Source organism: Plectropomus leopardus, chromosome 7 (genome assembly GCF_008729295.1).
Source record: "Plectropomus leopardus isolate mb chromosome 7, YSFRI_Pleo_2.0, whole genome shotgun sequence".
NCBI classification, from domain to species: Eukaryota; Metazoa; Chordata; class Actinopteri; order Perciformes; family Serranidae; genus Plectropomus; species Plectropomus leopardus.
The window spans coordinates 25,717,637-25,741,202 of NC_056469.1; the positions used below are offsets into that span (position 1 = coordinate 25,717,637).

Here is a 23,566-nt window from a genome sequence, read left to right on the forward strand (position 1 = left end):
GAAATACAATAAAATTATGAAAAACTATGAAAATGTGTACAGTATATCTGTTTTAAAATGAAAGATCTGCAAAGTTTTGAAGGAATGTATGAAAGTAAAAGGAAGGTGCAAAAATTTAGAGAATATGTGCAATGCACATGGATGATATTAATCCAACAGATGTCCACAGATTTGACAGATGTCAGAGATTTTACCTTAATGTAATATGGGTCCATATTACATAAATCTGTGTATAAATGCATTGCAAAGAGTGCCTCTATAATATATAATACCACCATTTATTTTTATGTCTTTGCAAACAGATAAAGCATGTCTTTTTCTTATTATTTTACATAATAAAGTGTGATGTATTATAGCACCCTCTAGTGTTTAAAGTGTGGTGTTGCAAACGTGTGTTAATGTTTACTTCCTGTTTGCATGAAGGTGTTCCTGTGGGTCACTGCAGCCAGCAGCAAGAGCAACTCTTCTTCCAGCAAGTCGGTGACAGTATTTTTATTACATTTTTTACTTGTTAAAATGATGATTTTGTTGTGAGAAAGCAAGTTAAGTGTGTGTGCTCGAGGCTGAGTCGTTAAAGTGTAGTGTTTAGTTGGAAAGTAGCAGACCTGTGCTAACATTAGCCAAACTACAGAAATGGAAGCCAACTGACATTTAAAGCAGCACCATAACGGTGGGGTTTCCGTATTTCTGCGTTCATATTTGGATATTTTTTCATCTCTACTCATTTCTCAACTTCCTCTTGCAAAAAGCGTTGGGTTTTATGAACAAATTGAGTGTTTCGACCGTGCTTAGTCCCACTTCAGTCGGAGCTAGCCTAATTAGCTAGCTAGCTAACAGCTAACGTACAGTAGCAACAGTCTCCAAGGCAACAATGAACATTCTACCGAAGAAGAGCTGGCACGTGCGCAACAAAGATAACGTCGCTCGCGTGCGGAGGGACGAAGCCCAAGCCGCAGAGGAGGAGCGCGAGGCCAAACGTCGCGTGGAGCGTGCAGAGCAAGAGGTGAGCATGTGTTGTTGATGCTGATGCGTCAGTGGCCGCAGAGAGTGAAGAGAGTAGTTCCTGATCAATCACGATATATCCCGACTAATCATTTAAACTCCCAATTCACATTTAGCGTTAGCAGCCTTGTGTTAATATGTGAGGTGAATGATTGTTGTTGTTTTTTATCTTTGTGTTGCACAACTCTTTGACAGCATTACATACTTAACTCACCTTATTTCCCCTCTGCCTTCATCGAGATGAGATGCTTGACAACATGAGATAGCCTCACAGAAGAATGAATCATAATGAAAAGTCTATGTTTAGTTTTTATTTAATTTCTTGCACATTTAAATTAATATTATTTACTATAAACTGCTTATGCAATTGTGTTTTAGGAAGCACTTACTAAATTGCAGAAGCAGTTAAATATTTGGCTGCAGACTTGGACCTGACCATGTAGAGTTAAAATATTATAGTGCTGAATTATATGACATATATGTTGTTTATTATAATAACAGTATTACTATGCTGTCATTAGTAATATTTACAAAATAATCATTAAAGGACTATAATATGTACCTTTGAAAATCAGTACTACGCCTCTAGCAAACTTAGTCTTCGTGATATCTTTTTACTTCCAATGCATCCTACTATTACTATACAGATGTACTCTTTACTGTGGTATTGTCTTTTTGTGAAATAACACAAGCAAGAATGAAAAGCTTCATCATTGAAACTTTAGTTAGAGTAAATCAATAACTGAAGCAGAAGGAGATTTATTCCAGTCTGTGAAATATGATATGATACATTATGAAGAAGGCTTTATTATTTTTGATAAAGTTATTTTGGAATAACGACTCTTCCTCTCCGCAGGCTCGTACAGAATATCTGAGAAGGAAAGCTCGAGCTGCTCTTTCTTCAGCAGGAGAGAGGAAGCACGATGAGGATGATGGTGAACAGAGTGGAGCTCTGGAGCATCTCAATCTTTTTCCCCTGGAGGACTCCTCAGAGAAGAAGGGGAACGAGGAATATCTCAAAGAAAAGAGGGATGAAAAGGTGACAGTGCTGCTTCTCATGTCACATGTCTCAATCACAAAGATGCTTAAATTGAACAATATAGAAGTAATGTATATATTATTATACAAGGCACAAGGTAGACATATTAAAGATAAGATTTATCATTATTTTTACATCTCTAATTTATTATTCTTAAAGATTAGATTTATCGTGACATAGGGCTGTGTAATATGACAAAATATGTCGTCTGAGGATAAAAAAACATTGATCATTTTATATCATGCTCTATCATTTATTTCGTTTACTTTAGCTAATAATGCTCTGCATCTGTCCACGTGGCCGAGGGGGACGTCTACACAATGCACGGCGGAGGAGCTGGAAAGCATTACTGAACCATAAAAATATTTAATTTAACTTTAAACTTTATTATTATAACAGTATTTTATTCAACTTTATTATAACGGTAGTTTCTGTAACTTTATTTTATGACAGTAGCTACTTTATTTGTAACTTTGGTTAATTTAATGATTTTTTACATTAGTTAAGAGGAGATTTCAAAATATCAAGATAAATATTGTGTGTGGCGATATAGCCTAAAAATACTGTGACATTATTCTACAGCCATATTGCTCAGCCCTATCGTGACATGAATAAGTAAACCTTGAAAAAGTTACATTCAGTTTTCACAAGAGAGCGTCAAGCGGCAAACAGATTAGACCTGCTGATTTTGACAGAATCATTTAGAAGGTCAAAAAAATGTTAATGTTAATGTAAAAAATCCCTATTTTGTTGTTATTTGGCCTTTCTAAGGCTGTCGCATGGTGAAATTGTGGAGATGGATTTGTTTTAATATTATTTGTATAACAAATCAACGATGTGTGTGTTAATGTGTAATCTGTAAATGTATCTTCCCGAATACAAAAAAAAAACCTAAAGTCAAAAAAAATTTTGCAAATATGAAACGGATCTGGAAATACACAAACAAATTCAGAAAAAAATCTGTACAACACATGTAATTCATTTAGAAATAAATGGAAAATATTTGCGAATATCTTACTAACATTTCCAACTTTCACACAAGTAATTGTGAATCCAGTTTTTAATCACTCTCAATTCAACAGCTGGACATTTGCATGTTATGCACACAGAATCTTTCTTTTTTTTTTTTTTTTTTACATGTTTTGATTTTCTTAGTGTATTTGCAGATCTGTTTTATTTGAAAGTAGTTTTTTGAATTTACAAATTTTTTTTTGGTATTTCTGGAGGGTGTTTTATATTTACAGATTACACATCAACATATGGGTTGTTGTTATGTTCACACAAATAATAATAAGACAAATGTAACTCCATATTAAGTTCTGAAAAAAACATCCCACCTCGCAATTTTTAACAGCCGCGTCAGTCGCTTCGTCCCGGTGCCCGGCTTGGTTTAGTGTAGATTTACCGTTTCACTCAAAGGTCGTCTATGAACTAACGTGAGCAGGCGACCTTCTGGTATAAACAATCAAACACAAATTGATCTTGTGCTGTTTTTTCCTGTGAAATTGACATTATTGTAACACCGGGAGTGAAGTTGTGATGGCGACATTTGGAATAAACAGTTTTACTGTTGTGGTCCACTGAGATGTTTAGGTAACAGTCTGGACAACATTCACCATTCAGACATGTCTGATGATAGCATACTGAATCAGATATTTGTACTCGGTGGAAGCGGTCAGTCTCTTGTTGTGATCACAAAGCAAGATATATCCTGGATGCCGTCCAGGCACATTATGCATACAAGCAGTGTAAACAGATGGAGTGTGAGAATGAGGAAATACTAATGCAGACAGAGAGGTAGATAAATAAAACCACAGGAGACGCCAAACCGCTATTTCAGGGCAAAATGTTAAAATGTAAGGATGTGATCCAGGTTTATAATCAAATCTCAGACAAGAGATTAGCCTAAAAAGTGAATCATTTTACTAGTTTGCCCTTTTATACATTTGGCATCTTTCGGCACTGATGTTACCGTACGACACATTTTAATTACTGTCGGTTTCCCTCTTTTTTTTTTTTGCTCAGGAGAAGCAGGAACGAGCCATCGGCTTGCTGGTGTCTCTCGGACCTCAACCAGGGTCTGAAGTCACTCCGTGGTACATGAAGACCGGCAAAGATAAAGAAGAGAGGAAGGAAAAAGAGGAGAGGAGAGAAAAAGAAAAGAGGAAGGGAATCAGTGAAGAGGAGAGAGAGAAGAAAGATCGCAGATTGAAAGATAGTTTAGACCCGTTGAAGGATATGAAGAAAGCGCTGGCTATAAAGGACCGAAAACACCACAGCAGCAAGAAAAAGGAAAAAAGAGACAAAGGGATGAAGATAAGCAGCGGAGAGAGGTAAAATCAAATATTTTAACTTATAATGTTATAATAACTAATATAAAATAATCTTTGACTATTGGTGCTTTCACAAAATATTAACACAATAAGATATTTAATAAATAATCACCAGTAATGTGGATATAATAATGACGTAAGTAAAGGCAAATAATAAAACAGCTAATTTATTGTAATGCAGCCTTTAAAATGAAGAAAAGACAACACTGACCACTACAGTATCCAAAAAATCTATGATATCTAGTTTCATATCACAGTACTGATATAATATTAATATATTGACCAGCTGTAGTTTATCTTGAAGTATTGAATATGACCATTTAATTTGGTAGATTGATTTCAGCCCGATCACTCAGAATATTTAGATGTGGGGTACGTGATTTTTCAGTGTTGGCTGTTAAGTTCTCCAGTTTTAAATGTGTAATTCAACATTTTGTTTGTTTGAAATAGCAGAAAGTTAGCTTAGGTTAACATAAAGACTGGAAGCGAGGGGAAACAGCTATTTAAGCTTATATAATTAAGATAACCTGGCGTGTGTGCCGCTGCCTTGAAATGGAAATCATGAGCATGTGGTTACAACATGTGAGGTGATGCACATGGTATGATTGGTGTTTAAATGTTTAAGATATGAGAAGATTGCTGCTGGGCAACGGCAACATGGACGCCACTGTTGGCATCTAGAAGCCGCCAAGTCTTTCGATTTAACAAACTTTCAAGTGGATAACATAATTCAAGAAACATAGAGGCATAATGACGTGGAAATAAGGTGACGCCGTGGGGAGTATCCACGTTTTCCACAGACAAATTGTAAAATTATGAAGAAAACCAACTAAAATTGCAGTATATTAACTTAAATTCCCTTGAAGAATTCACTTCTATGACTTCCACTGTTTCAGAAAATGTCAGCAAACATGTCACAAGTTGTGAAAATTTCCAGTAACAAGGTTTTTGTGATCACGGTAAACACAGCTCTATTTGCAGGCAGCAAATGTCATAATATGAATCAGATGTGATGATGTGAATATTCTTATGGAGAGATGTAAAAAAAAAAATCTGTCTTTCGTGTCTTTTCCAGCTCCATAGAAAGGTTACGCGCTGAGCGCCTGCAGAGGGAGGCTGAAGAAAGGAGGCGAGCCCAGGCCCTGCTCGACCAGAGGAACGGCAAAGGGAAGGAGGCGGGGAAGGAGGTGAATGAGAGGGAGAGGCCGTACAACAGTGCGTACTTTCCTGAACTTGCTCGAAAGCGCCAAAGACGGGATCGAGAGAGCTGGAGAGATGAAATACTAAAATCATGAACCGTCTTTATTGGTGTTAGTGGATAAACATTGTGACCAGAGTCAGATAAAGCAAATGGAAAAAGAGGAAAGACGGTAACGTGGAAAGTGTGTCAGAGCGGCTTCAGAGCCACATAAAGAACATATTAGTAACCTGGTCGTGGTCGGTTCGTTAATAAAGCTGCAGCTTGTCGGCCACTTTCTATTTAATTTGTTCACCCACAGAGTCAGAGGTCAGATTCGGCCATAGTTACCATTAAACCCCGCAGTGGTTCGCTCATGATCACGTCAGCAGGGCAGATGGTTGTCATCACAGGGGGCTTCAAGGTCGAGCTCTCAGCAAAGAAAACATGCTGTGAACAACTGTTCGAATCATTCATATATTACCGAAAAAATTCAAAAATATTGTATGATGGTAGAAAAATTAACAACAGTCTTTCAGTGGCGAAATGATGAAAATGCAGCCTAACAGTTCGAGTAGCTGAATCAATAAGTTGATGGAAAATTGATTATTTTAAAGCTTAATTGCAAACCAGAGTCCGTTTCCACATTTTATTTTTGAAACAGATTTTTTTTTTTGTAGTTTCGGATCGATCAAATAATTTGAAGATGTCAACTTGTGCTCTAGGAAATTCTAACAAACATTTTCACTGTTTTGTGACATTGTATTGACAAAATATTTTATCTACTTATTTTGAAAATATTCAGCTGATCAGTCAATAATTTACAAAAACTTAATTTGCAGCTCTACGTGAGATCATACAGTACATGCCAGCTGTAAGTGCTGTGGATAAAAAAGACTGTTTAAGGTTTATTTATATTTTTCTGGAAGTAAAAAAGTCCCCGAATCCTTATTTCATGTGCTGTTGTCTGATCTTTGTAAACTGAACATTTTTGCATTTAATTTAACATTTGACATGTCAAAGCAGGAAAAGGTTACAGGTGCACATAATAAAATTAATGTGCGTCTAATGCCATTATGCTGCAATTTTAGGGTCCTGACATTGTGCATGCTGGCTCACTGTCATGATTCAAAGGGACACTCAAAAAAGAGAGAAACCATAATAATGTTAATGGTAACACCTGTGTATTTTATTTTTACTCTGACAAGTCAAAAGGTCTGCTGTTAAAAAAAGGCATACGCCATATCCCGCCATCAGTGAGCAGCAAAAAGACTGACACAGCTTTTTTCATTAAAATTATTTTACAAATACACGTAAAAATACTCTCAGCCTGAAATTCTGTTTTGTTCAGAAACCTCCAAAAGTGGCCATAACGTTGAATTAGCACTTTTAACCAAAAACTAAATATTATAACTTGTCATTTATTGCAGGACTGATGTATAAGACTGTATTCATTTTGGTTTAGTGTACCTAACAAAGTGACAAATTACCGATGACTTGTACACAACATCTTTATTTACTTTTTAGTCAGAGGGTTAAACATGTTTTTCGTATAGGGAAGACAATTGGAACATTTCAGTTTGCCCTTATCAGAAATTAGCAAGATTATGAAACTCATTTTGCACTTGGTCTGTGATGATCCCTGACTCATTTTTGGGATGTTATTGTGGCCCTTGGTATTTACATGAAGATGCTACATATGCTGTTATGATTGCCCCTACAGGCCGAGGCAGATGTAACATTTTGACTTTTAGTATTTTAATCAGTATTGCGACTCTGAAGCCTTTTGCCAGTGGACAGAAACCTCATTAACGCCCACTAACATCTTGCTTTTGTATTTAATAGGTAATAATCTGCATTCAGTCCGACAGGGGATCTTATTAGCTCCTGCTCCGATCGACTTTGATCGGCAGTGATGGAAGTTTGACATTCAGCTGGATGCCCAAATTTTCAGCGTTTTGCTGGCACATCATGGCATCAGTGTTTTGCCCCCACAAAATACCGTCAATATCCATATTGACGGTATTGAGAGATCCAGAACTGTGTACACGGCTCTGGTTTGCTGGAAATGTAAAAGGAGTCTTATTGGCTATTGTGTTATTATTGCTATGTGTTTTTCTGCTTTCTAAAAACCTGCAGAAATTTGCTAATTTCGGTGGAAAAAGTACCGTAACACAATTGATGACAATTCAATTTTATTATTTGTCCTAGAGGGCAGTTTGTGTAGCAGCAAGTGTTAAATACACAATAAAAACACAGAAAGCACAAACAATATGATACAGAAACATACAGCAATTGGCATTAAGCTGTACACAGTGGGAGTTGAACCTGTGCACAAACAAGCTCCACAGGAGCAGATCAATAAGTGTCCACCACAACTTCATAGTTAAATATGACAACAATGGAAACCATTTCCAATGTAGTATACAGCATCGTCAGAAATGACATAATAATGCAGCATCAGAACCGGCGCCATAAAGGTCGATGCAGTAGAGCACACAGGTACAGTATGTACTGCTACCGTCACCCTGTCATCATCATCATCAACATCATCAATACTACAAGTACAATATGTAGTCTCACTGTTACCCTATCATCATCATCTGTTAAAAAGTAGGACACAGATGCAAGTTATGTACATAAAAACTGTATCCAAATAGATTTTTGAGTAAATGATGGCAAAACCATAAAATTGTTACAGTTGCACCCAGTCTCCCCCATTATGACCATTTACGCCTTATCACAGGAAATAAATTTAATTAATATCCCTACAGAAAGTGTTTTTTGTTTTAAATTGTGTTTTTTACTGATGAAGTAAAGTGGGCTTGCACTCTTTAAAGGTGCGGTCAATTAAGTTGTTTATTTTTTATTTTATTTTATTCTTTTTTATTTATAATAAGAGAATCACATCACACCCCAAAGTCCTCAAATGAATACTAAAATGATGTTTTAAAAGCTTAAAAATTCAATATGAGATCAATAGAAACCCACTACAGAGCCCCACATACACCCCATAACCTCCCTGTGGGAATATTATCACAGATTTTTTTCTTCTTCTTCTTCTCTGGGCAGCATTATGATGATCAAGCTGGACCATGACAATGCGCGCCGTGTGTGTCTGACGTAGGCTGGCGGAGGAGAAAAACACAGACAACCCTCCAACACTGAGGGGAGAGAGAAATAATTATATATATATATGTGAGTGTGTGTAACAGGAGAAATAGCGGGTGGTTGTTTTCAGCAGTGATGTCTGTGCAGCGCGGTGGACTGATGCACAATAGAGCATCTCACACACCGTGTTTAATTGCGGATTAGAGCAAGGGGGAGGAGGAGGAGAAAGGAGGAGGAGGAGGAGGAGAGGGGGGAGAGAGCACAACAAGGAAGGCAAGGAGACGCTCTTTCTTATTAGGAGAAAAGCGGAGAAGGGGGGGCGACACAGACAGCGTGAGCCCGGAGACGGCACAGACCGTGGCGGGGGTGACGGGAGAGAGGAGGACACCGATACCGACAGTCGGCAGCGTCGCTCGGATGGTGTTGTTGTTGCTCCGGACGCGGCGACGATGCGGCCACACTGCTGGGTGATGGTGGCGCTGGCGGGGATCATGTCGTACTTCAGCCCGGAGAGAGCGCTCGGAGCCCCGCAGAGGGAAGGTGAGCGGAGTCGGAGGAGGAGGAGGAGGAGGAGGAGGGGGGGTTGAAAAGCTGTCAGTGATGCTGGAGAAAAGAGGGGGGATGTAGTCAGTTCTGAAAAGGCCTCTGTACAATATTATCAGCCAGTATGACTGAGACATAATGCGAATTATTATTGCAGTACGTGGCTGACTTAATGAAAACAGCAGCGGGGCTGATTTGGTGATGGGGAGGGTACCATATTTGCATGCAGTGATGAAAATATTAGGTAGGTCTCGGGCCTCACATCGATGGCATTTAAAAACAGCATATATACTGTACCAATAGCAGTGCGAGATATTTAGTCTATAAATAGCCTCCGCTTGGCACTGGAGATTATTAACCAGTGCTGGCATCTTTATTTTCCTCAATCTGAATATGCCTTCTTCCCCCAAGATCTGGCAGAGTGTTGTGTTTGTGTAATGTGTGCAGTCATTGTATTGTGGTGTATTGTTTTGATAAGAGCTGCTGGCACCGGGGCTGGTGGAAAAGGCCCTGTGTTAGGTTCCTATTTATATGCAGTGTCTGTCTGGACATCTGTCTAGGGAAAGATGAAAGAATAGCACTGCACAGGAATTGTGCATCAGGGTCAGAGACACCAGTCATATGTTGCGTGGTGCATGTATAGGAGATCACACTGCCAAAAAGGGTCATTTAGTTGTCATGTTTAGCCTCTGATCAACAATTAGCTTTATTTCTCTCTGTTGCATGGGCTAAAACTTATGCAGGATGCATTACCTACAATTTGTTGCAATCCAGAGTACAAATATTGTTTTAATTAGCAACAGACTGGCCCATACTTTGATACAAAGCTAGCTTTATGTGCTGGGTATATCTTTACTTAGGCTACCTTTGTGCAGGATGTGTAAAAAATCCTATTGCAACTTTTTGTAAACAAGAAAACCTGACAAAATAACTGAAACGAAGCCTACATATTTATCTTCACATCACTTGAGGATTTTCTCGCTGAATGCTGATTCTCTTTCTATTTTTCTATTTTTTTTTTAAACAATATTTATTACACTGGTTAATTATTAAATATACTTTAAAATATATGTATGCAGTGTTTACAATATCATGACCTTGCGAATGAATGTATTTTTGGATTAGTATGAGTTACACAGAATGAAATTGGGATATTTTTAAGATAGCACAGACTGATATAACATAACATTTTTGAAGGCATGGTTCTAAAATCAGTGTTTATGTACTCTCTGGGTTATTTCCCCCCCAATGCCTTTTTATTATTTCAAATGCTTATAGTTGTTTCAAATTGTGATGTAGTACGTTTTAATGTGTGTGATTTATTTTAATATCAGCGAACACAGCTGTAAAGGTTTGTTTCAAGAGAACACGTGGTAAAAATTTCTACTTAATACTTTGCTAATGTTAGGTAATATACTGTAAAAAATGCTGCTTTGTTTACACACACTTAGAAAAATAGGCTAAGGTATGGTTTGAATATTAAAGGTACAGTGTGTAGGATTTAGGGGCATCTGTTGGCAGAAGTGGCATATAATGTTCATTACTATGTTTTTATTATTTTATAATTACCTGAAATGAAGAAAAATTGTGTTTTGATTGAGCCTGATTTATGGTTGGACACTCGACACTTTTTTGAAGAATGCTGCTCAACACAAATTCCTCTCTTGTCGTACACTTTGAGAATTCGTGTTGTGTTGCAGACGCTGTCATATTTGGTCGCGCAGTGTATTTTAATAGTCATGGTGAGCTTCTCTGACACATCTGCTGAAGTTTTGTGTGTCCTGGTGTGAGCAATAGGGCCAGATCATCACCACAGTTTGTAGTCATTGGAAAATAACGAAAGTGCATCTCATTGTCCGTGGCCTGGACCAAAGCATATTCACCCTGAAGCTCCCTTGTTTGGCTCAGTGGACACACTGAACATCTTTTCTTGACTCCTGATGTCTTTTAAGTTTTAAATAACTTCCTCTTTAATTAACTCACCGATTTTAAAAATTTTATCAAATACCGTCATTATCAAAATACAGATTAGGAGCACAAATATGCAGATACAAAACAAGCGTTTCAGAAGGAAATACTTATTGATAGAGATGATATAATGTAACAAAACAAACTGGCTGGAGAATAGTGTTGGTAAAAGTGTCAAAAAACTTCTCCAGAGAGAAAACTACTGGATTTTCAGACTCAATGCCATAACTTTTCCAGGCCTGAATGGGGAAATTAATTTTAAACCCTTTATATAAACTTATTTTTTGCCATTGCATATTTTTTCTTTTTCTGTTTTCAATTAATTTGCTATTTTTGCACTAGACACATTACACATACTACCAAAATTACACCATCACATGATGCAAGATGTCATGTGACAACACAACAAGGAAATTTACCTACCTCTATTTATATCCTAGCACACCTGTGCAGGATCACAACACCCTGACGAAGGCCACTGTGCTGAAACGCATTGGCGTTTTTTCTTACTTTCCTTCTTATTTTTTCTCTCCGATACGAGTGCCTGTGACTGCTCCAAAAGACCGCTCAACCACGTCTAGCTAAGCTGGTTCTTTTTAGCCCAATTTTTTTCATTTTCTTTCAAATATTTAATCCACCACAGAGCAAATTTTTTTATGACTTTGTTTTTATGACTGAAACCTCTGGACGAAGCAAGAATTATAAACGTCACATAAGGCTATAATTTCTGTCGAACACCACTCATTGAAATTCTCGACCGCCCTACTATAAATCAGGCTTTAGAATGAACTTTTTATATCTACATTCACAGTGGGTCCTCCTCCATAGAGTCTGCCATGTTGTTTCTACAGTGGCCCAGAACGGACAAATTAAACACTGGCACTAGATAGGGCCATTGACCTTTTTGTGTCAGCAGCCGTGTTTCTCCTACACGCAGGTTTCGGTTCTGCAACCTTTCCGCTAAATGCCAATAAATCCTACACAGTGGAACTTTAATGTTTGTATTTGATATTTAAGTCCTTCGTTTTATACAGAGAGAAGTGTGTAACATTTAGGAGCATTTAGTGGCAGTGAAGCTTGCAGATTGCAAGTCTGCTTACGGGATTCTGCTCCCACCCAGGTGACGTTTCCAGCAACGTGCTCTTCATCAGAGGGGCCACTGGCTAAACACCTGTTAATACATGCTCACCTTTCTTCTCTGATACCTCAAGATCCAGACGTTAAGGACGTTTTTCCTGGGAGCCAAATTATCCACAGAGGTCTCTTCCTCTTCAAAACAAACGGACCCAGTGATTTAAACTGGTTAACACACAGAATAAAGCAGATTCACATGTAAAAGGGGCTTCTAACTACAGTGAACAATGTGAAAACACTCATGGCCCTATAGAAGCAGTGCCCAGTTTTTCTGTTCTGGGCTACTGTAGAAACATGGCTGTGCAACATGGTGATCTCCAACCACCAACTCCCTGTGTAGTTCAAAATGGCTCGTTCTAAGGTAACGAAAACACAACGATTCCAACATGGTCTCCCTCCGAAGTCGTCACATGGTGATGGTTGGTCAATGACCTCCCATGTCAACCTATGACGTTTTAGGTATCCTTGCCGTGTCAGCCTATGACGTTCTGAGTTTGGAGTGAGACCCAGTTGGGTAACCACGTAGAAGGACGGGTGGGTTAGGAGGAGGATGGGTCCCACAAACAACCAACTTTCGTGCGTGAGTTTGTGTCCCGTGTGGATGTATGTGTGCGTATGTACAACACCTTACCATGTGCCTCTTTTGCCTAAACCTAATCATCCGTGACTTCGTGCCTAATCCCAACCATCGTGACAGTCTGCACTGTTGTGTGAATAGGGACCGTGCCACGTCATCCCACCACATGTGCATTTGTTGACATCACCGTAACGTCATAGGTTGGTGCAGCAAGGATAACTACAACATCGCAGGTTGATGTGTAAGGCAACTGACCGACCGTCACTTTGTGACGAGTGAGAACGTGTTGATGATTCCTATTTTCAGGTGATTATATACTAAAGAAAACACACTTACATTATATTACATTTCTGCCAATATTACCCTAAATATTATACACTGTACCTTTAACGTTTATATGTAATATTTAAGTCCTTTGTTGTGTTAAGTGTGAGTTGAACACCTGACTGTTTCACGGTGTCATTGTTCCTCTCTCTTGTCATCTGTCAAAAGTGATATGTCTGACGCATTTTTTTTTGGCTTCAGTATTTTATATGAATCCATATAGAAAACACCTGAGGGTATTTAACCACCCTGCCCTGCCCCTTTTCTTTTCTACAGATGGTTCACTTCCCACAATCGACCACGTTGAGGTACAAATATCAAAATGTCCCGATCCCTCCCTCTCTCACCTGAGTAGTAAACCTTCCTGATTTGAGTAATTCTTTTCCAGTTTCCAAACCCTTCCCAATTAGCGCTCCTTTTTTACCTAAATGACAACTCCAGCCACCCTTCCCCTGCTTCTTAACTGTGTTTCCTGAGTGGAATGCCATTTCTGATATTTCCCCTTTCCCCCCGTGCTTTTTGTCCTTACTGGAATGGATATTATCCTACTTTCAAACTTTAATTCCAGTCTCTATTTTCCTTTTACTGATTCAGACAGTCGTTTTTTATCTTCAGCTTCTTTTCCTGCTTTTTTTCCTCCCCAAATCCCCTGATGCAAGCTGTCCATTGGGGTTCTCCACTGTGTCCCCAAACCTGCCGCTAAGAAAACGCTCCAATGGTTTCCCTCTAAACAAAACACCTGTTATAACAAGATCTTTCTGATTCAGTGAAGTCTCTCTTTTCCTTGTCACTGACTCAAACCTAACAGTGTGTCCCCCTTATAGAAGCACAAACACCCTGAATTTCTGCATTAAATCTGTTCCTCCCTTGTATTTTCTTCCTCTCTCAGTTTCTCAGACCAGGGCTGCGTCCCTCTCTCCTCCACCATACGTCGTCATCCTCATCTCCTGCTCGGGGCTCGTCTCTTTTGTCCTGCTGCTCCTGACCTGCCTGTGCTGCAAGAGAGGAGGAGTGGGATTCAATGTAAGTCTTCAACATGTAAGAGATCTATTCACCTCTCTCTGCCTTATTTAGTTTTGCCACACCTTCTGTGCATGCTGGTATAATTTTTATTTAACCCCTTGAAACCTGGAGCAACATCACTTTTCTTGTGCTGCTTTCAGATGCCTTTCACAAGTATTTAAACCTTTGAATCTTAAGCAAAGTGGTGCATTTTCTTTCATAACATGGGGGAAAAAAGGAATAAGCATCTTGATTATTAATGTTCCACAAATGGCAAGAAATTATTAGATTTAGAAAATCAGAGGGAGGAAATCTGGGGATAAAAGAAAAAAGGTAGTGTAAAACTCAATAACTATTGCAAATATTTACAGTTTTGTTCAAAAAATATATATAATTGTTATTATTGTTCTTAAATTGTTCAGGGAACAAGAAAAATAGCTAAGGAAAAACTACATCTGTAATTATAATCATTACATATTTTAAATTGTGTTACAGATTTTTTTTTCCGGGGTCATTTACTTTGTATTACTTTCTCATTTGCTTTGTTTTTTGTTTTGTTTTGTTTTGTTTTGTTTTGTTTTGTTTTGTTTTGTTTTGTTTTGTTTTTTTCAGGTTATTTTCTTGTACTTTGTACAATTTCTTGCATTTTTTTGGTCATTTCTTCTTTCATTGCTCATTGCCTTCCTCCCATGTTTTTGACAGAAATCAAGCCAAATTGCTCTGGTTTCAAAGGGTTAAATGTGACTTAAGGATTGGGTATGGAAGCAGAGTCAGGAGTCAATAATTCCAATTTAATGAAGTAGAAATGGTCAATAATCATCTCTCAGTCTAATCTTGACTAAGCCTCCATCTCCTGACCTGACAGTGCTGTTGAGCCTGCAGGCGGGGCGTTGTTAGTTCAGAGTGGCTGCCTTCTCATTGTCTGCCCTTGATAGTTACAAACTGATTTTCAGGTTGTATATTTTTTAAAGTTTATTGATCTTTTGCAGTTGCAAACTGACAAACAAAAATATTTTCACAAAGTATATGGATGATTAGGGGCTTTTTCAGGCACCAGGTGTTCTGTCAAATAATATGTAAATAATAATGTGTTTGTGTATATGTATAGACAACTATGATATATTTTCATATGTATAAATCTGTGTAGGAAGAGGTTAATGCATGTATAGATACATTTTGTTAATTTTTGATTATGGGAGATGGGGTAGCAATAAATAATTTTAGACTTCCTACTACTTTTCGGACATTGAATCTTTTTGTGTAAGACTTAGTCAGTGTGTCTGTGTGTGTGTGTGTGTGTGTGTGTGTGTGTTTGTGTGTACAGTAAATATAATTAAATTGTGGAAGAAAAAGTAAAACTGTATAGTCGTTAGATCTTTATTTCAAACATGGTAAAAAAAAAAAAAATAAAACAACAAAAATAAAACATAAGCTAGAAAAAAAAACCCAACAACATCAGAATGCCGATCAGACATATGCAGTAAACAAACATAAGTATTTCATGTCCGAACAGGTGTAGGAGGAAGTGAGTCATGAGGAGACAGCTTATTTTATATTTTTTAATAACACCAGTGTGGTGTTTTTCTATTCTGTGACTCAACCAGGAGTTCGACAACGCAGACGGGGAGGAATGCTCTGGAGGCTCTAGTCCCATCCAGGAGGACAGCCTGTCGTCATGTCCCTCCCTCCCTGAGGTCTACACCTTGCCAGTCAGAGACAGGCCCAACTGCCCCACCCTGCAGGATGGAGCAGGTAACAACCCAAAACAACTTCTCTGTCTCTCACCCGAACACAAACCCGTCAAAACGATGCTGAAGCACTGTCCTGTGCTAAACTCCCTCATGGTCTGGTGGCTGAGTCACTGATGTGGATCCATTAAAGGTCTCAAAAAGGGTGTAAAACCAGTCGTACTGGACTCCCCACTGATGTTCAATGAAGTGAAAACTCTGATCTGAGAAAATTCTGCATCAGTGCCTCGTGTGAGCACGCCAAGTTTGGCTGCAGACACGGATGGTATCAGGAGGGGTATTGTCTCACACATCAAAGTCCTCCTTCCACTCAGATATGTTTTTCTAATTGTTACGCAACAGTACAGAATAATGTTTGTGCACTAGAAGTATGATTTCACATTATAAGATGAGATGAGATGAGATGAGATGAGATGAGATGAGATGAGATGAGATAAGATAAGATAAGATAAGATAAGATACGATACGATACGATACGATACGATACGATACGATAAGATAATCTTATCTTTTATGAGTCCCACAACAGGGAAATTAGCATTGTTACAAAGGGATATCAAATGTACAAGATAAATATAGCAAAAATAACAATATAAATTGCAAAAACAAGACGCAAACTAGAAATAGAAAAAAGAACTGAGAAAAGAAAAGAAATATAAATAGAGCAAAAAGAACAGTATAATAAGTCATAGTAAGTCATAATCATGTGCTGCAGTTTCTCTGTGCTGAACTTAAAGTCCAAGTAAAGCAAAGATAAATATGTGAAATGAGTTTGTCATACAACAGAAAAATGTGTTATTAACCATCCAACCACATTTGAATTATTTAAAAAATTACTAACTATATCACAACATTAGGTTTCAAAATCATGGAAAAACTGAGCAGTATTCTCCGCTCTGAGACACAGGGGGCGTGTCCGCTGAAAAGAGTAAACTATTTTACATTTATTACAAACGTTAGAGCTTTTAGCATTTAATTATACATTAGTGTCGTCCTGCTTCACCCTGTGTGTGAGCGGTGAGTTCGTTACTTTATGAAAGCTTTCAAAGCGCCTTCAGTCTAATAGATACACGAGTAAACAACTCTGTTAAATGCCAAAATCATATAAACACGATCCGTCACCAGCTTACCTTTCAGTCATTTTTACTCCAGATTTGCTACCAGTGATGGTGACAAACAGTTTAATGGTCTAATTTACTATTCAGTACTGCATAGTTCCCGGTCTTTTCACATGTTATCAACAAGTATTTTTTAACACTGTCATGTGTTTAGAAATACATAACTGATTTTGCTGTACCTGGACTTGAAATACATGTTTTAAGATGCGTACATACTACTATGATATTTAAATATTATTATTATTATTTTTATTTATTTATTTATTTATTTATTTTCACATCATCACTAGTTTGGAAGCCAATCGTGTTTCAAAATTACACAAAAGTGATGTGGAAACATGAAAGTGCATTTTCACTGAAATGGATGTTTCTGTTTATAAGTGAGACATTTATGCTCAGGAGTTAAACTTTTTTAAAATTTGCAGATACATATCTTCTGGATTTCTCAATGAAGAACAGGGTATATAGACAGATAGATATTATTTCTAATCTTTTTTAAGCATGTACTTCAATGTTTGGGGAAAGCAGTATGAGACACAAATTATTCAAAGTGGAGTTTTTTATATGCTATAAAGGTCTTGTAGGAAACAGTCATAGCATTATTAGCAGCAAATTACTATTTGCTATGTAAAGATATAGTGGAGTAATGGCTTCCTGAGCAGAGAATGACGTCACGCTCCCTCTGTGTGTTTTTTAATCTGAGCTTCTCTGTGGTTTGTTGTGGTAAGCTGGTCCAGCAGCACATGCATGTTAGTGCATGTGTGTATCACACTGGTTAGCTCATCGGCGCTGCTCTGCATCGTGCCCATAAGGTGGATACCATTGATACCATGATAGCATTGTTGCAGCCTCCACCCTCCAGTTCCCCCCTGGTTAACCCTGTCAGCACTGATTTTAAGCACTGTTTGCAGAGTCAGCACTGTTAGCTGCTAGCTGCTGGCTCAGCCACTTCCATGTTGTGAATAAATAAAACACTCTGATTTTCACATACAGCCCCATTAAAACATGTCTGAAGGGGACCTTTAATGTTTCGATCATGGCCGCTGTAGTTGTGAGCAGCACTATAAATAACATATTTTCCTGAGTGTAGCAGTTTTTAAGAGTGATTTTTGTTCCTGCTGTGAAATTTAATTTCATAAAAGAACAAATTCAGATATGTGCGAACCTGATGTTTTCTTTTTGTATTTTTCTCTTTACAGACTCCAAGTCTCAGTGCTTCAAAAGACACACTTTAAACTATCTTCAGGAGATCGGGAATGGCTGGTTCGGAAAGGTATAAACATTTCTTAAAGCCTCTCACATTCAGATATCATTTTGTTATCATGTTAAATATGACCCACAGCACAGATATTCTTTGGAGCAGCAGCCTCTTCTCTCTGTTATATTTAATACAAGCCACCAACCACATCAGGAGTCTTAACTCAAAATAGTTCATTTATGGCAGCTCTGCTTCTCCCGGGCGCTCTCCCATGTTATTGCACATCGATCTCTCCTAGGTGATCCTGGCTGAAGTGCTGTGTGACTGCAGTTCGTCTCAGGCCGTGGTGAAGGAGCTGCGTGTCAGTGCCAGCCCTCTGGAGCAGAGGAAGTTCTTGGCCGAGTCTGAGCCATACAGGTGGGAGAAGCTGCTGGAACTGTAGCCACTTTGGAGGCAGGACTATGTAACTTTTGCTTAACAACCATGGATGAATTATTGTCTAACTGGGCACAGGCCCAAAGTGTTAGGGCCCGCCCCCCGGTTTTCACTGACAAAATTTCACTCAAATTAACATGTATGGACCAGGAAGAGACTAAAAACTAACATAAACACCTCTTTTCCCACCCAAATAAGTGCATGCATGCAGTTTTTTAAACACGGGTAAATCTGCTAAAAATAGGCTATAAACTGATTTCTCATTGCCAATAGGCCTAAGTTGTGTACACAGCTCTGCCTGCGGTGTGTGTGTCCATTTTATTCATTTTTTTTTGGTGTGTCACGTTCGAAGTCATGGACAGGTAAATAAACAGGTAAACAGTGGAAAATAGCATAAATGGAGGTCTGTGAGAACTTTATGGTGGCTACTTCTCTTTTTTTATGTCTCACTTATTCAATCTGTTTTTCAACTCAGTTTCATTTCACTCAGTGCACTCATGGTTCAGGCACTCACTACGGTTTGAACAACATAATAGGCCTTTAATTCATAGAGCTACAAACATAAAAAATACACCAACACGTATCAGCTTGCGACTTCCCCAGGGTGGTCCTGGGGTCCAGACTAGCTTTAATTGTGTCTGTTTACACAATAAAAAATATCTTGTTCAGTTTTACTGTGTAGTTAGATGTAATCTTACTGCAGGTAGATGGTGAGAAAAACTGTTCTCGAAGATGAGCACTGATCCGACCTATTTAGTGTTTGACTCAGAAACTGAGTGTCATTTTGGCTGTCCTTTCTTTTTAACACACGCACGCGCGCACACACACACACACACACACACACACACACACACACACACACACACAGAGAGAGAGAGAGGAAGCATTCAAGGACAGGGCTGTGTCTTCTTCTCTATTCCTATCTCTGGGCAAAACCCACAACAGCCAAATCAACATCCCAAAACACGCACGCACGCACACACGGACACACACACGCACACACAATTATACACCCACAATAAGTCATTTTCACACACATTCATATGCTGTTTACATCTCCCGTTACTTCTAGTCTTGCTGAGGCACACACCTTCCCATTGACCTGTTATCTTTTGTGTGTGTAATGTAAACACCCACCCACCCAATAAAAAGCAAAACACATAAAACACCAATATGCTTTATTTCCATTTTTTAACTTTCACTTGCACTTCATTTGGATTTGCTGCAGTGCCTCACACAAGTGCCTCTCCTCTCCTTCCTCTCTCTACTCTCATCTGTGTGATACAAATGCTGCCAGCTCATTATATGTACCCACCTATACACCCACCTTTATACCCACCCACCCACATACACACACACACACACACACACACACACACACACACACACACACACACAGACTGTAAATTTTATTTCTCTCTCTGTCCCTTCAGGAGCCTTAAACATCCCAACATCCTTCATTGTTTGGGGCAGTGCAGTGAGAGCATCCCCTTCCTCCTGGTTATGGAGTTCTGTCAGCTGGTGAGTACAACTTGTTCATTTAAAAAGACAGTTTAGTCATTTTAAAATAGGTTTGCATAAGCTATTTTTCCATAGTTGGTGTATAACATACAGTAGATATCAATCAGCATGCCCCCAGTTTGAGGAAGTAGGCTCAGGTCTGATATGAGTCACCTAAAAAAGGTCCCACCAAAAAAAAAAAAAATAAAAATCAATAGCAGTTTTAGTACACTATATTTAGATTAATTTCACAGTTTAAGGTTAGGGTTGCTGTAATGTCAGTCCCTCACAGGAAAGCTTTAAATACCTTCAGTTCCCCATATTTGGTCTCGCAAAGCCAACAGACTTCACTGACAAAAATAGTAATTTTATCTCGCTAAATGCAGGACTGCTGGTGTATCTTTGTTTTGATCAGCTACACCCGGGCCACGTTGCATGAGTGAACAGCACGTGACGGCTACCTTGCTGAACTGCTGCGGCTTGGACACTTGTGGTGCTCACGCAGACGTTGTTGCTGCGGTGCTGCTGCAGAGCTGCCTGCTGCCATAACTACTGTATTTCCCTATTTAAAAGCTGATGTGCCACTAATTTTTGGAGTCGTGTAAGCCTCTGCATTGTCAACAACACTAATGCAAATATTTCACTATATAAAACCTCATGTTAACAACTGCAGGGATTCTGTCCACAGAAATTTTATAAGAGGGCTTTTATTTTGAAACAGAAACAGGAAAGGTTGAGAAAAAAGATATATTTCTGTAATATCCATAAAAACTGTAGTTAAAAGGTGGTATAAAGTCATTATGACCATCAGAACACCATTTTAAGTGTTTATTTATACTCAAAATAGTGGGCATCATGTAGTAAAAATCAGCAGTCCAGTTCTCTAGATTTGTCGCGCCTGAGCAGCGCTGCTGACCCAGGCAGTGTGGCTGCTTTAACCTGTTAATACGTGTGCAAAATAAAAAATGACGGCTGACGCAACACACACGTGCTGCTCATGCATGCACTGTGGCCTGGGCATTAGTTAGCTTACTATTCTTGTGTGACTTTGGTGAATCCAAACTAACCCTTTTAGGTCACACAATAACACACTAACTGATCATGGCAGCAGTAGATCAGCAGCCCCTGTGTTTAGCGATGTTAAAGCATTGTTTTTTTAAATGGAGTCTGGCTTTGAAGGGAGCAATATACTGGCTTCAGTTTCCTGTCGGAGACCGTGGTCTGATATTAAGGTGAAGCAGTGAAAATATTCTGAATATAGCTTACACTTAAACTGATACTGACTTTTCGAGATGGGACTTTTTAGCAAAGCTCAAATAAGTTTTGTTGCTGACACTTTCCACTACAACAGTTCATTGCTTAGCTTCTACTTAGGACTCCAGCCTGCTTCTCCAAACTGGGGGTGAGCTGACTGACACCAGCTGTATCTAATACACAGACTATAGATGAGTACCTTATACAACCCTACTTAAAAAAAAAACTGAACTATCCCTTTAAATTTGTGACAAAAGTGGAATTAAACATACAGGGGCGAAGTTTGACCTTACTCTTAATAACAAAGTGCTGATTGCAGCTTGAAAGCTGTTATGCTCCACTTTTGTAGCAGTTTTTTAGTTGTATTATAGTTGCAACAAATGTTTGTTATCTTTAGTTACTCCTTGTTCTAATGTCATTTTATATGAGCAGCTCTGCGTATTATTTGCTGCAGGAATGATAAATTATTAGAGCCATAGATGTTACAGTGTCACTGAAACCTGCTTTGCATCGGTACAATCAGTTTGTTTTCCTTCCCTCTGCTGCCTTAATCACCGACTGATTAAGAAAACCATATGAGTGGACTCTCCGGCCGTACACAGACACAAGCAGATCAATTACAGCAATGCTGTGAGAGAAGCCAAACAACACCGAGGGCCTCATAGGCCGCTATTATCCTGCTTGATAAAGTCTCCCATTGTCCTCTCCTCGCGGATATTTTCTATCCTTTTTATGTAGTCCTCATTTTATTTCCTTGCCCTTCCTGAAGCACAAATGACTAATACAAAGGCTGCCAGCTCATTACCAATTCCCCTGCTGCTTCTGAGGCTCTGTGATGGAAAACACCTAAAAAGGGACGTATTTACTGCAGAAGGCACAAATATTCTCTTTGCCTTTACGGTGTTGCCTGATAGTTTTATCTGTGTTTTAGGAGAAGGGCACAAGCGCTTGGCACACACACACTTGTGGCTGAAATGGCGTTAACTCATCGTCTACTTAAGTCTGCATTCAGTTCATTCCTTGCATTATTGTTGTGATGTTCAACTAGGGTGACCTGAAGAGATACCTGAGAGCCCAGCGCAAGTCAGACGGGATGACCCCCGACCTGCCGACCCGGGACCTCCTCACTCTTCAGAGAATGGCTTTTGAGATCACCTCCGGTCTGCTACATCTCCACGAAAACAACTACATCCACAGGTCAGTCATAACTTCACCCATGTCTTTAACTCTTTTACACCCGGATTGTCATCATTTTTCCTTTGCTGTGTTCCTTTCATGAGCATTTAGATCTGAAAACTGAGAAAATTTAAGAAAAGATAATTCGCTACTCAACAAGAAATGTCCCGCAAATTGCAAAAATTACTAAAAGGTGACAAGGAATGCTCGGGTTGGTTGCTGTCTTTAAAACTGCTTCGAAATTTTCATTGGTATTATCTTTTTATATTTATAAAGCAATTCTTGGCCTACTTCCGTCATATTTATGTGTATGCATTATGCAAAAAAACTGAAAATGCTCTTGTTTTCTACACTTGGGGTTTGTACAGGGTTTGGCAAAAGAAACTCTATGTATGCAGCTCCTTATGTGTGGAATATTATACAGAAGGATTTGTTGCACCTTTTGGTCCCTCTTGGCTGTTTTAAAGAACTGTTGCAGTTTTTAGTCTTTCTTTGTAGTAATTTCATTTGGAGTTGCTTTTTGATTTTGTATTTTTGGTCTATGTTTCGTTTTTGTAACTTATTTTACTGCCTGTTTTGACTTGGACACTCTTAAAATAGATATTTTTTAATCACAAGAGATATTTCTGTTTTGTTTTTTTTTCTTTTTTTTTGCTTATTTTCAGGCTTTTCTCTTTAACTTTTTACTAATTTCTTGCTTATTTTGGGACCATTTCAAGCCAGTTTGCTCATATTTCAAAGGGTTAAACAAGATTGTGTCCCTGTTCAATGTGGTTAATTTTCAGAGTTTGTGTTTTACTCTCTGCAGTGATCTGGCTTTGAGAAACTGCCTGCTGACCTCAGACCTCACTGTTAGGATAGGCGACTATGGCCTTTCACACAACCATTATAAGGTACGTCAGTCTGTGCTGTAAACCCAAACATAAA

General features: G+C 38.6%; 2 protein-coding genes across 3 annotated transcripts in view; both read left to right on the forward strand.

The window, feature by feature from the left end:
• Positions 1 to 427: 427 nt before the first annotated feature.
• On the forward strand, positions 428 to 6,871 carry leng1 (leukocyte receptor cluster (LRC) member 1). Its single transcript, XM_042490105.1, has 4 exons — positions 428 to 1,003; positions 1,859 to 2,041; positions 4,067 to 4,374; positions 5,450 to 6,871. Exons 1-4 carry the CDS (start codon positions 872 to 874, stop codon positions 5,667 to 5,669), a joined length of 843 nt encoding a protein of 280 aa, XP_042346039.1. The 5' UTR covers positions 428 to 871; the 3' UTR covers positions 5,670 to 6,871.
• Positions 6,872 to 8,890: 2,019 nt separating this feature from the next.
• Positions 8,891 to 23,566, forward strand: part of lmtk3 (lemur tyrosine kinase 3) — a 31,753-nt gene continuing 17,077 nt past the window's right edge. Inside the window, exons 1-8 of one of the 2 annotated variants that reach the window (XM_042490584.1) lie at positions 8,891 to 9,202; positions 14,098 to 14,246; positions 15,815 to 15,962; positions 18,276 to 18,349; positions 18,573 to 18,691; positions 20,143 to 20,230; positions 22,512 to 22,660; positions 23,448 to 23,532. In XM_042490584.1, coding sequence (XP_042346518.1) covers positions 9,112 to 9,202; positions 14,098 to 14,246; positions 15,815 to 15,962; positions 18,276 to 18,349; positions 18,573 to 18,691; positions 20,143 to 20,230; positions 22,512 to 22,660; positions 23,448 to 23,532 — 903 coding nt within the window. In that variant the 5' untranslated portion in view covers positions 8,891 to 9,111. The remainder of the gene's footprint in view (positions 9,203 to 14,097; positions 14,247 to 15,814; positions 15,963 to 18,275; positions 18,350 to 18,572; positions 18,692 to 20,142; positions 20,231 to 22,511; positions 22,661 to 23,447; positions 23,533 to 23,566) is intronic. The other variant, XM_042490583.1, reaches the window with a different exon arrangement.